A 14,273-nucleotide genomic window follows, 5' to 3' on the forward strand; every position below is an offset into this window, starting at 1 on the left:
GAGCGATGATAAAACACTCAATTATTGATCAGTTGAGTAGAAAACAGAAGTTTTGGCCAATAATAATATAATCTTACCAACTACTTTTATATCACATATTATACTGTATCATATTTATATGACATTTACCAGATAAATCTAATTTTTTTTATAAATATTTTTTGTTTTGTATCTACATCTACAGATACCAACTCATTATTCTTGAAAATAAATCAATACAAAATCAATCAAATAATAATTTCATGCATTATTATTATTATTATGGGTATTACTTCTCCAAAACTTGTAATATTTTTCTGTATGCAAATAATTTCCCGAGATACGAATTCTAATAGATTTCTATTCGATAATATCTATGATAACAGAGAATAAACATGTTGAGTACATCAACTTGTTTATTAAATCTAAAAAGTGCACCATTAATAATCAATTCTCCCAATTTTATTATTATGGTAAGTAAGATTCGTGAATTTAATGATTTGGCCTACAACTACAGTTAGGTCTGCCAATTTATTACATCCCAATGAAATCTTACTCAGTTTTTAAAGTGCACCTGCAAGTTCAATCCTACGTTCGCCCCACGTCTCTGCTAATTGTAGTACCCCCTATTCATTGCAGCCCGGTTTCTGTTCTGCCATTTGCACTGCAGAATTCTTAAATAGGTTCTTCTAAAGCTAGCGTTGCACAAGGCATAACACACTGGATTTATAGTCGAGTTAATATAACACAAGAAATAGAAAAAGTCCCAAACCTGCGGAGGAAGACGCGTACTAGTGCTTGTCACAGGCTTTAACAGGACTAAAATATTATATGGAGTCCACGTTATTATGAAAGTTAATAAAATGGCTGATAAAGTCTTGGCGGCTTTTTTGTCAGCTTTCTTTTCTTGGGTTTTCTTTTTTTTCTTGCCTTGACTTTTGATGGCGTTTGCTAAAGGAGTTTTGCCAGCTAGTTGTTTAGGAATTATCTTTGCATTTAGAGGTATGCGGATATCTGGCATTGCCGAAGGACGACGGTTTATATGATTATCATGGTCTTGTGGATGATGAAAATCGCTGATGGTGGTTGTACCTGATGGACCTGTTGTGATAGGATGATTCCTTGGTGCCTAAAATACGACAAAAAATGTGAAATTTGAGAAAAATAATACAATATTCGTACTGGAAATTCGATTGTTTTTCATATTACGCTTCTAGAAGTGCATTTCGGAATTCGATTCCAATAGCGCTTTGCCATTTAACTAAAATATTCGAATGCGTGGATAATTGTCCGAATAAACAATATAATCATAAACAGATGAATATATGCGCAGAATCTTGATACACGTAGTTCAGAAGACAATTGGATACTGGTACTATCAAACAAAAAAAGAAAGGAAACGATAAACTGGACATCTGATCCTGTTGGATCATGCAACTTATAAAGAACAAAGTCTACTAACAGAAACTACTGGAAATTATATTCAAGATTACTACTCTATAAGGAAAAAACTATCATACAGGTTTTTTCAAAAAAATATGGTCCCGGATAAATAGAAAACTGAAAAATATTTGGGGTTTGCTCAGTAAAAAATTTTCGTAACGCCATCCGTATTCAAGATAAATCTTTTACGATTTTGCCGCAACTACAAATTTTATACGAATATGTTTTCGAAACTGACAATTATGCGAGGAACAATCAATATTTCATAAATACGCACGGCACTCATACAAAATTAAGAAACGAAAAATTGTGTTTACTCCCCGTATAAACTCTAACAAACCGTCAATTCACGTGGACTCATCATCTCCACTAAAAATGAAAACATCGAATAGTAAACATAAATGCATTTCTATTGGTCGCTGTTGCGGGAAGGAGTATGTATACAATTTCGAAATATTCCTGCCAGGGATATGGGCAAACGTAAATTCAGAATTACGAAAATGTTATCAGTCTCCAGAACTGAGTAAAGAGGTAGTAGAACACGTAAAGAAAGCTCTAGCAGCAGACCGCCAAGAGATTTGGGAAAACTGTGTTGAAAATGTTATCAAAGAAGAATATTAGTGTATGTAGTACCACCCTCTTCATAATTCAATCAAATGATGACTCTAATTCTAATTTTATTTGCAAAAAATTCATTTTCCTTTATGGAATTTTTCGTTTTCCAGATAAAAAACGAATGGGGTACAAAAAGGGCTCAGTTCACGTCTGGGACCCTGTTTAAACCAAACGCCCTTAGACCACACCTGCATCTCTAAAAATTTACGGAAAACCTTCAATATCTGGATAACGGTAAGGTTTAGGTATAGAAAAGTATACATAAATTTGCCTTATTTTTTATCCTTGAATGCATTAAAATAGAAAAAAAAACGGGTGGTTCTATTTAAAAAAATAAAGAAATTTGATATGTATGTAGTTAAATTTCAACATAGATTCAAATATGTCTGACCTTTATAAGGGTCTGCAACTGTCAAATTTTTTACAAAAAAAATTAATAACTCGAAAAGTATCAATTATTCGAAAAAAGTTCTTAGAAAAAAGTATACTAAAATTTTACATAGAGTTCAAAAATTCATTATTTTATTGGATGTTCTACTTAAAATAACAAAGTTACAGTCGACTTCCGGTAGAAAATATTTTAGTTAAAAAGATCGAATACGAAAACCCAAACGTAGAGATTTTCATGATGTTACTATAAGTATTTTGCCATATGCGGATAGTTTTAACTCTTTGTGGGACACACTGTACAATCATTACTTTTATACAGCTTTATGGATTTTGAAAATATTAGTATTATAAAATAAAATGCTCAATATAATCGTTTCCTTTCATTTTTTTCTAACGACTGCTGGGTGTTGCTTGAACAATTGTTATATTCTGTGCTGTGCTTTTCGACCATTCATTTGAAAGAACGTGAAACCACATCTTATACATTTGCGCCGAATATTAACAAGACAAGAAAAGTCAATCACGTAGGAATGATTGAAATCAGATTAACAAAAGCGTCGACATTGACAGTTTTTAGTGTTTATACGAGGTTGTTGCAGACCTGTGACAATTGAAACGAATACATGTACACTTACCGGCGTGATTCAAAACTTTGTGTGTATTAAAAGCTAAAGCTGAAAATTTAAGTTGCTTATTTGGCGGATTATAGATTGATTAATGCAGATGTTGCTACTTGGGAATTGTTTGTATTTTTTTCTTCTTGAAAACTTATTATGTTGTCATGGGATATGTAATAAAAAAGTACGAATTTAAGCTAATTTCATCCAAGCATATAAGGCAGTCTCGCTCTTTTTATTTCATTATTTTATCCCAAAGTTCGTTATTGTTTTGAGTTGGTGAGCGGCTTCCCAACTTAATAAACAATTTTCAGACTTTACAACAAATTTTACAAAGGTGGTACAGCTCAGTTGATGGTGCTAGCGAGAGATTAAGTTCATCTGGTTTTATGTTTACAATTTTTGTTTTTGATCATAAATTCACAATAACATCCAATTCCAGACCATTTGGACATCCTAAGAACCGGTTGCTAAGTTTTGCACACTTGTTTGCTTAAATTTCAATAATCATACAGGGATGGGTTTACATTAGTATGCGTTCACATTGGCAACGTTCCAGCGGTCTATAGCCATAAAAATCTTTCTGGCTATAGACTTTAAATGAATGTGTTCACATTGCAAAAGACCACCGCTCAACGTCGCGCCGCTCAAGCTTCGATCTTGTTCGTTTTTTTGAACGGCATCGCCTTCGTAGTGCGCTCCTACAAAGACAGGAAAAAATCTTATTTGATCACTGCGAAGTTCATGATAAAGGTGATGGAATTCGCCATAAGCAAGTATATTTATATTAAGCTCATGAACGCCTTGTATTTTTTTGCTTTTCTTTGAAATTAGCCTTCACAATCGTGTACTCTCTATAAGTATTAATCGTTTGGATACTAAATTCATTACGTTCTTTTGGTTCGAAAGCTAGAAAATAACTAAAACGACGCTTAACCAATTTGAACAGGACAACGCGCGCGATAATATCGCAAAAGCGGCATCGCTCGACGCTCACCGTTCGAGCGTCGCCATTGTGAACGCACACTTAGAATGACGAACGTGTGAGGTTCCGGGTTCCGAAATTCGCGGACTTTTGTCTCATTTTGGAAATGGAAATATGGAAAACAATATAGAATTTCTCTAAGCTTTATGTTTTGGTTGAATGGGGGTTTTTATTGTTCCATTCATTCGAATCAATAATTAAAAAAGATGAAAAATCAATTCTCAATCAAACTCCTTTATATTAAATTCTGTATACCCCACAAGTTTACATATACAAGTTTAAAAATCAACTCAAACAACAAATCGACAGGAGCAGGTAAGATTAGTTTTCATGAAATTCCTCAAAAGGAATACATTTTTTTTATTCCAAAACCAAAATTTGCTATAAAGATGATATAGTTCAAAAAAACATTTAGATTATGTGTGTTCCCGTGACATTTCGCGATATCGGTTTCGTCTTAAATATAAGGAAGTTATAACAATTGAAAAAATTATTATTTTATGAACCAGTTTAATTTGGTATTTATTACAGCCTCGAAAATGGATGCAAAGTCGTTCGAAAGCTTGGTATAGTCTAAATAAGTTCACAAAATTAATAAAATATCTCCCATGACTGCTTTCCCCATGATTGAAAAATGGTATATGATTTTAGGTCTCTTTTGTTATAAAATTAGTTTTTTTTTTGTATTTTTTCAATTTTTGGTAGACAGACAAATAAATAAAACTGCATTGACGATTCACGAAATATAAAAAAAAAGCTTATATCGACCTTTTTGTCGATTTTGACATCCCCGATGGCCCACAACTGCAAGGAGAAGTTTGTAACCACTGATTAGTTTCGACGTTATTATGTCTCACCAGAATGGTATAAAAAACTATCGTTCCGGTTAAAGACCCGAACTGAAGAATAAGTCAAAGAGCGTCGCTATTTGGTTCAAGTAGTTAAACATTTACCAGCAAACGCTATCCTGGCGCCATCCCCACTTCCAGCTGCGACCCACAGCTCAGGTAGAAATCTAGCGTAGTCGTCGATTATCTAGATTTCGATGGTATAAGAGGTGTTTTGAATGTATCAAAATCTCATGAACAGATTTTCCAATAAAACCTTAGCAAAATATTATTTACAAAGCCTACTTACTTCGGTAATCATTTTAATAGAAACTCCTTCTCCAGATCCATCGCTCGAATCACCTGGAAGTCGAATTAATATGGTGTACACACTTTCAGTTGACGAAGATCGACCAGTTGATCGATTACTGGTTGGCAAACTCCTAGAATCTCTCGGGCGCATTGGGGTCATGTTGGCCTGATTAAATGTTTGATCCCGTTGTGTAGTAAGATTCTGAACATATGAATCCCTGGAAATAGTAACACTTGTTAAATTTATTTTCATTCATCTTAATCAAATTGTAACTTGTTCAAATTGGATCGAATGTAGCGATTTTATGAATAGCGAATTTTCATTTGGCAAAAATAATTGGCAAATATTCGGACATTTTTCGCTTATAAATAAAATTTCAAACACAAATGTAACGGAGTTTTTTTTAAAAAACCCTTAATTTCTATTCTCTATTATACAATAAGGAAGTGAACTGATTATTTCGGCTTGTACTAAACTTCAACTTCCTTTGAATGATAGGTACCACCCCAATTTTTTTAGAAAGAAAATATGAGCTGTGATTGCTGGTGATGATGGTTGATGCTCAGAAAGGCCAAGTCTCAAAAACTGCCAAAATTAGTGATCAACATAATGGCAGATAATTTCAAATGTTTCAATCCATGTACAATTTTGAAATTACTTGAATTCGAATGTTAGTATAGTTCTTCCAATATAATTTGCAGAAGACACTCATACCAAATTAAGAAATGAAAAATAATGTTTACTCCCCGTAAAAAATTCGGCAAACATCTAACAAACCGTCAGTCCACGTGGACTCATCATCTCCACTGTTTATCAATGAAAACATCGAATCGTAAACATAAATGCATTTCTATTGGTCGAAGCTGTCGGAAGGTGTATGAACACAATTTCTTCGAAATATTCCTGCATTTATGTTTGAAAGAAATGTTTCTATTCCTGTCAGCGATTGTAAAAAAGGCCCAACAAACAAAGATTTGGTTACTGTTATTAAGACTCTAAAGTTAGAGAAAATTTATTACATTGACAAGTTGGGCAAAGATCTTTTATTGTCGATTCACATTAAAATCGTATATGTTGGTATGTGCCTTTGCCATGAGCTGTGGCAAAAAATAATCTCATTATAAAATTTTCCTCATGAAAGCATAGATTTAGATATTTTTTTGCTCTAGGGATCGGAAAATATTACAATTTCGTTTTTTTCTTTGCAGTATATAACAAGAGGATGGATTGTGATCTGTTGGCTTGTCCCATGGTAGCTTTGTACTCCATTTTATGGGACTATGATATAATTTTTGGAAAAATCACCGGTTATAACAAATTTAGATGGTTCCAGATTTCATTTGTATGCTTCATAGAAGATTCCTGCTGTTTGGAAGTGAAGTCATGCTGAACTAGAATCAATCAATAAATTCATCTGAATCTGTCTCTAAGAACTAGATATTAAACAATCTACTGAAACTCACTAACGGAATTGTACTTTTTCAACTGAATTTTCGAAAATGATCCTACAGCTGACACGCTTTTCCTAATTTTTAAATTTATAATTTCCAAAAAGCGTTTTTTTTTCTAAAAATTCTTTTTAAATGCTTGATCATGTATTTTGGTGTACCGAATTCATGCTTCATCTCTCTAATCTCTTAAACAAGAATGTTTTCGCATCAATGCTAATAATTGATCACACTGTTTACGTCTGTCTGACGTGCGCTTCGATAACCAAGTTATCGCCTTCAGAGACTGAAGGTAAACTAAGATAAACTAAAACTGTTTTAGTTTACCTAAACTAAGATAATTTAAAACTGATTAACTTAGTTATCGATACGCGCGTCAAACAGTGTAATGGTGAGTGTTGGTGTAGTGATAGTGTAAACGTTCAGTAAGAAAATCACCAATGGTTCCAGAAATTCCAGCTTAAATACAAATAGTTGGTGTTCCTTTTTTGGGTTCTATAATTTTACAATTTTATAGCCTCATATTCCCGAAACAAGTTGACACTTCTGGTTTACATTTTCATATTTCCTCTCCAACTTACACCTGTGCCAAATTTCAAGCATTTATGAAATGGTGATTATAAAAATTGTTGTTGATTTGGTATGGCCCACAAACATCTCGGTTTGGTCAAATATATATGGGTCAGCCTATAAAAATCAAGTAAAAAGTTAATAATAATTATTCTTTAGACGTAAGTCAAAAATGTTAGATTCATCGCTTCATATAAATTACTAATTCGATATTGAAGGTTATATGGTACTCATATAACTTAGTCCTATTGATGCCTCTTAAACTAATACCACTTTTACATCAACAGGAAGATTTAATATTAGATTTTCCAACTAACCTGATGACGTTAAACGACGTACACCTTGAAACAGAACTTTGCAAAGGCGTGTCCAGAGAAACAGGAGTGATACATCCCTGTCCCTGTTCACTGGGACTCTCTTCTTCAGTGTCGCTGCTTTCTTCCCTTCCGGAATGCCACCAGGCTACGCACCATTCGCGGATGCGCCACAAACCAAGAAGTAAACCATGACGTCGATTCGATGCGAGGATTACCTGATAATAATAAAACTTATATTACAATAGTATATGATGCTTGATGTTGTTGTGTCCTGTATATTGAAGCAAATGTGGTGCTTGAAACGAAGTTTTTCCACTTGCATAATAAGAAATACTGAATACACTATTTACTGCCAAAGAAATTACACGGTTTTCGCGTTTCGATAAATATTATTGTGAAACTACTGAGAATTAGAAAATTAAATATCTTTCAAACCTTTGATTCAAATTTGTTTTTATCCTACTTTTAAAAAGCATATCAACACTTGATTTTTATCTGGACCGTTTATATATTTTTGAAACTATCAGAGTTAACGGTACCAAAAAATACACAGATTACAGCTAGGGATACATTTGTACCCCAAACCTGAATGTATATAATCATTCATATAATCATTCATTCACTTAAAAGAATATTTACCAGAAAATCTTGGTTATAATACGAAAACAAAACGCAAAAATATAAAAAAAAAACAATTAAACTATTTTGTCACTTTCCATATGCATTTTTTGCAGTGAAAGACAAAATGATTACACTGACTGTATATTAGTCTCCATTGTCTTTTTTTCTAATCGCGTTAAAAAAGCATCCGGGAGTAGACCTTCATGTTCTATTGCTTTTCTATTTTCCAGGTCGGAAAATACATAAATAATATGAGAGTTCTAAGAGTAATAACATTGTTTTCCATCGGCGATTCTCCGAGCTCCTTCAGGAATTTTCTACGGCAATATTTACGAGTAGTAGCTGATTAAATTGAAAATTACACACTCCCTAAAATAAATATATTTTATCCAGAAGTATCCAGTAGTCGTCCAAATATTATCATAGATCATCTATTAGTGAGATAAGTTAGTCTACGTGCTTAATACTCTTCAACCATTCTATCATTGGTATCTACAGCATCTGGTTTAAATTTACTATCAACTCCAGCTACTGCATTATCCTGGTGTTCTGTAGACTGTAGTAGAAAGTTGGTTGTCAATAACGTTACATTTTTTATAGAATTTGTTTTTTCAAAATCTAAAATATATGCATAGATTACACCAAGGTTATTTAAATCAGTTTTCTTATTAATGCATTGAGCGTTTTGGGCAATATATGTTGTTTCTAAAAATAGACGTTTTTGACAGGTTTATAATGTATCGCTAATGAACATCAGGATATAATCTGCTATCACTCTTGTAAGAGGTTATCCGATAAGTGAGTAACCCTCCAACTGACCGATGTACTTCTCGTTACAAATCAAACAAGGAATTTCATATACTATGCTAGACAATTTATTAATTGGTGTGTTATCTTTTATTTTACTAAAAATTGATCGAATTTTAAAGATTTGACTGACTGCACGCTATCTTAATATCTTAAAATTGTGTTGTTTAAAGAGTACAGTCAAAATTCCTATATTCAATCCATTCAAAGAATTGTAAATAGGTTAATTAACCGTCATAGTTTTAAGAAATCTCTGGGAAATCACTTTTTTACAAATTCAAAATGAAAAACAAGAAAAATTTGCTTTGTTACCTTTAAATCCTGTTTATACAAAGGGAGTGGAAGGAATATTTAACATGGGTTAAATATTGGTTGATAAATGAAACAATACATTGAAACAATTGCTGGGTAATCCTAAGGAAGAAATACCAAATTTGGAAAAGAATGGTATATATGAAATTAGCTGTAGTGATTGTGATGGGAAGTATTTGTATTTTGGGCAGACTAAGAGATTGTCCGGTTTAAGGAGTACATAACACAAATACGGTCGGACCGAAAAATCGAGTATTGTCAATCACGCTGCCAGTCATAATTGAGAAGCAGATCAAATGTGAATATTTGTTCTGAATTTTTAGCACATCTAACCTAACCCTAACCTATAAGTTCCCATTTTTTTTATTTCCATATTTTTTTTCATAAATCTGCCGTAAAAACGAAGATTTAAACTCGAAATCGGATGATTTTACGATTTTCTACAGCCAAAAAACAAGGGGACCGCGAAAGTATGAAATTACTTATATATATATATATATATATATATATATATATATATATATATATATATATAAATATATAAACCCATAAATAACGCACCACCCTTTATTTCAATATCAAAACCTAGAATGTTAATATTTTGGGTTTCTTCTTTTTTTTCACCACAAAAAGTTGAAGTATTTTAAATGTTAACGATAAAATATAGCAAAGTTTCTTATCAGCAAATAACAGTCTTAGTGGTTTTTTAAAATTTTTATTTTAATATTAATTTAAATTTATTAAACAAAAAAATATTTCCAGAAATCGGGGTCGTGCGTTATTTTTAACCACGAGTGTATATATTTATATATGAATTTTAACGAAGTCTTGCCAGCTATATTATAAGCGTTTCCTTATTGGGAACGTGGCAATGAAACACCGAAGTAGACTAATTTTAATATATTTTGCGAGCTTTCGAATACTTATGTATTCATCCTCTGTGAAATAATCAATTAAGATTTTCGGTGGCTTTGAGTTGTATAGATTTCTATAGATATAGGAATTTTGAATTTAAACCGTCCTGCTCGTGAAAAAAGTATTGCTTTACTCACTCGTTGCATAAATAACTATTATAATACCGCTAACATTTATAATGTTAATTTATTTTTTATTCAGTTTTGTTTCAAAATAATTTTTTTCGTATTACGATAACAGAACAATATTTCACATGTGAACTCACCGGTTTTTTTCTTCTATGAGTATCTACACAAATATTGTGCATATACACAGAGTCGGAGTCGGCCCCTGTAGATTCTGATCGTGGCCGCTTCCACTCGTCGTGGTCCATCGTTGAACAAGCATTGTTTTGCTCATCACTGCACACGAATACACTATATGTAACACACAATTAAATAAAACAAATTAAAGATCGAATTGTTTTTTACCCTAGCAACATTGAACATCTAAGGAAAAAATAAGTAGCTTGTAAAAAATTCCATACGTGTATAATAGTTTGAAGAAAAGATGCACCTTTCGAAAAATGAAGATTTCATAGTTTTAAAGAAAACAAAATTTACTTGCATGACAAATTTTGAAGAATTAAGAAATTCGGCTAGAATGGAAATTATGCTAGTAGCTTTAATTTGATAAGGGTTACCAGTACTTATAGTATGATCTGGTAATAGCCAGAAATAATCAGTTAAACTGATTTAATAGGTTTTATGACGAAGTTTTTTTAGATTTTGGCTATTCTAAATTCAATAATCTTAGTAAACAAAACAGGTGAGAAAATTTTTTTTAGCTAAATTTATTATATTAAGTCAGAAACCAGTTTTATTGATGAGCTTCATTATTTATATAAAATTACTAGCAGACCCGGTCACGCGTTGTGGTGGCTGAGTGATTTAAACAGGATATATAGTGTGTAGTCTAAGAAAATATATCACATTAAAGTGTGGAGCCATCTATAAGGTGCAAAGGACAAAATTTTACAGTTATCTCTAAAGAAATTCGCTTAAGGCGCCATCTGTCCCAGATTTATGGAAACTACGATTAATAACAACAATCAATGTTGATGATCAGTTTATTATCAATTATCAATTATTGAGACCATTAGTTTAAATAATAAACATCCTATCATTTAAGTTGGACCAAATTACATACAGGGCGGTCCAGCTAGGTGCACCTAGCTTTTCTCTTTTTTTTTGTAACTAAAATCAAAAATGCTCACACACGTCGATTTTAAGCATATTATTCGATCTGCGCCTTTCACCCCCTAGCGGGGATGGATCGACTGATACATCATTTAAAAGGACACAAAATTGTCTTTCTAATGATACCCTATTTGTTGAATTTTGCTAAAACAGTTAATGCGAAAACGACGTTAAAGACATTAAGCCGAAAATTTTGGTATTAATGAAAAATACAAATAAGTTCTAATTATTACTAGTGAAAACAACTGCAATCGTTAGTACATTCCAATGTTTGTTCTTTATAACATGCTTGGTAAAAAAAAGTAAACTAGCCGTTAAATTGATTTATTAAAACCTTACATTAACAAATGTTGAAAATGTGACCCATTTGATTCCATACAATAATACAGATTTTGTTCAAATCTATTTCTAACATTTTGTAGTATATCAGGTGTTATGTTTCTGTACTCTGCTGTAATCCGTTGGCGAAGATCTCCTATGGACTCGGGCTTCGTGGCAAAAAAATTATTTTTTAATTGTCCCCAAAGAAAAGGCGATAAATCCGGTGACCTGGCAAGCTATTCTTACAGGAGCCACATAGTGCGGAGGTGCTTCATCTTGCTGAAAATGAAGCCGATCAGCAGTATGATTTTGGTCATCTTCAATTATTTGTGTTATTAAAGGATCAATTCTAACTTCAAGCATGTTTAGGTAGACTTCACCAGTTAAATTTCCAGGAATAAAAAGTGGTCTTAGGATATGATTTCCTAATATGCCACACCAGACGTTTATTTTTTGAGGATGTTGGGTATGAACATCACGGAATAATTGTGGGTTACTATTATTCCAGTAACGGCAATTGTGCCTATTTTCAGCTCCAATCAAATAAAATATGCATTCGTCGGAAAAACAAATGTTAAATAATAATTGCGGATCTTCAATTAAACGCTGGCTCATTGTTTCACAAAATTGCAGCCTTCTATCAGCATCATCCTCATTTAGTTCCTGTACGCTTTTAAAATTCGTATTATGGACGAACGGGAGACACCTGAAGCTTTCAGCTAGTTGACGAGTACTTTGAGTATGATCCAATTCAACATGTCCTAACACAGCTACTTCCACAGCTTCAGTTCTGATCGGTTTCTGCGGCTGGTATTTTACATTACGACAGAATCGGTATCTACAATCTTTTTAACTAACTTGCCATGTACACATCGTTCACATTTTTATCGGGATGACTCTCATTAAATAAGCAAGTCGTAAGTCTAGCACAACTATTATTTTGAAAATAAAGTTTAACTATTTCAACTCGTTCTGAAATGGAATAAATGATTTTGTACCGTGAAATTAAAATAACTTGAAAAGCAACCAAACTGAATCAATAAAGAGAATAAAATAAACTGTAAATTCTTTTCCTACACGTATCTGCAGTTTTTATTTCATCAAAAAAACACAAACGATTAGTGAGGAATTTAGTTCTGAAAAATAATGTCGTGTTTTTGAAATCCCATTTTCCTTTAAAATAAATAATTTAGAAATGATTGTAGTTATTTTCACTCGTAATAATTAAAACTTATTCGTATTTTTCGATAATACTAAAATTATCGGCTTAATGTCTTTAAAGTCGTTTTCGCATCAAGTTAGAATTCAACGAATAGGGTATCATTAGAAAGACATTCTTGTCCCCTTTCAAATGTTCAAAATGTGTCCCCATCAAAAGCAAAATAGTTGTGTCCGAGCATTTTTCAATTTAACTACAAAAAAAAGAGAAAATTTAGTTGCAAAATTTTCGTTGGGCCACCCTGTATATATAATCAACAAAATTTATGATAAAACATATAACATTCAGCCATTGCTGATGACCTAGAATCGTTACAGTATAACTTTACTGTTCTTTGTTTTAAAGAGTTTTCATGAAAAATTTCAGTTCAATTTTCTTCATAGAAAGGTTCATGATGATAGTATTTTAACTATATTTTGAATTAAACATCTCGTTTATCATTTTCTCTCTATACCTCAAAATATCATTTCATATTCTTGACTTATCTTTTTAATTATCAATACAGGTCTGTATTAGAAAAAGCTGATGACAGACCCGAAGAAAATAAACATCATGCCAAAGACAATAACGTAGCTAGATTAGTTTTGCTAGCTCTGGTAAGTTTTGGGGCTAAACTGAGAAGGTGCCTAGCGAAACTGAAAACTCGTTAAGGTGCGTTAATCAAAGAAATGAATGATAAAAATGATGATGTGGATATGGAAATAATTAAAGGAATGTTCTTATATATAAAAGAAAGTCTCAAGAGTACCGAAGAAAAAATAAACATAAATGCATATATTATAGATGAATTAAAACAAGAAAATCAAAGGCTTAATCAAATAATAGCCGAACATGAAGAAAGACTGGAAAATGTGAAAATATAAACGGGTCGCAATGATATAATAATTCAACTGGAAAAGTCAATAAAACATAAAGGGAAAGGTTCAAATATTAATGAGAAAAATAGAGATAGAAGTTGACAAGGAAGCTGATTTAGTGGAATATAACGGACTAAGAGCATTTAAACCAAACAGAAAGACACCAGTTATAGTTAAAATCAAAAAATGGAACAAAAAATTAGAAATTATGAAACAAGCTAAAAAACTGAAAGGTACTTATGAAACAGAGGCATATTAGCTGAAAAAGTCGAGAGAAAATGACGACTAGAAACGTGCAGCAAGCGATCTTCACCCAGATAAAAAGACGAACAGTTAAATTGGTTAGGTTGTAATAAAATTCGTGAAGCACAATTGAAACAATTGCTCACATACACTTCGGGAACAGCCCGATGGTTTTCTAGCGCAACCTCGTATCTCAAAAACTACTACTACTACTTTTCAGGAATGACAAAAAACGT

The 14,273-nt window shown here is 32.3% G+C and overlaps 1 protein-coding gene across 2 annotated transcripts in view; it reads right to left on the reverse strand.

Annotated features, from left to right (window-relative positions):
* Positions 1–297: 297 nt before the first annotated feature.
* LOC130445218 (muscarinic acetylcholine receptor DM1) overlaps positions 298–14,273 on the reverse strand; it is a 46,919-nt gene continuing 32,943 nt past the window's right edge. The window contains exons 6-9 of one of the 2 annotated variants that reach the window (XM_056780768.1): positions 10,425–10,560; positions 7,505–7,719; positions 5,167–5,386; positions 298–1,108 (exon numbers count right to left, since the gene is read on the reverse strand). In XM_056780768.1, coding sequence (XP_056636746.1) covers positions 590–1,108; positions 5,167–5,386; positions 7,505–7,719; positions 10,425–10,560 — 1,090 coding nt within the window. In that variant the 3' untranslated portion in view covers positions 298–589. Of the gene's footprint in view, positions 1,109–5,166; positions 5,387–7,504; positions 7,720–10,424; positions 10,576–14,273 lie in introns of both variants that reach the window. The other variant, XM_056780767.1, reaches the window with a different exon arrangement.

Source organism: Diorhabda sublineata, chromosome 6 (genome assembly GCF_026230105.1).
Source record: "Diorhabda sublineata isolate icDioSubl1.1 chromosome 6, icDioSubl1.1, whole genome shotgun sequence".
Classification (NCBI taxonomy): Eukaryota; Metazoa; Arthropoda; class Insecta; order Coleoptera; family Chrysomelidae; genus Diorhabda; species Diorhabda sublineata.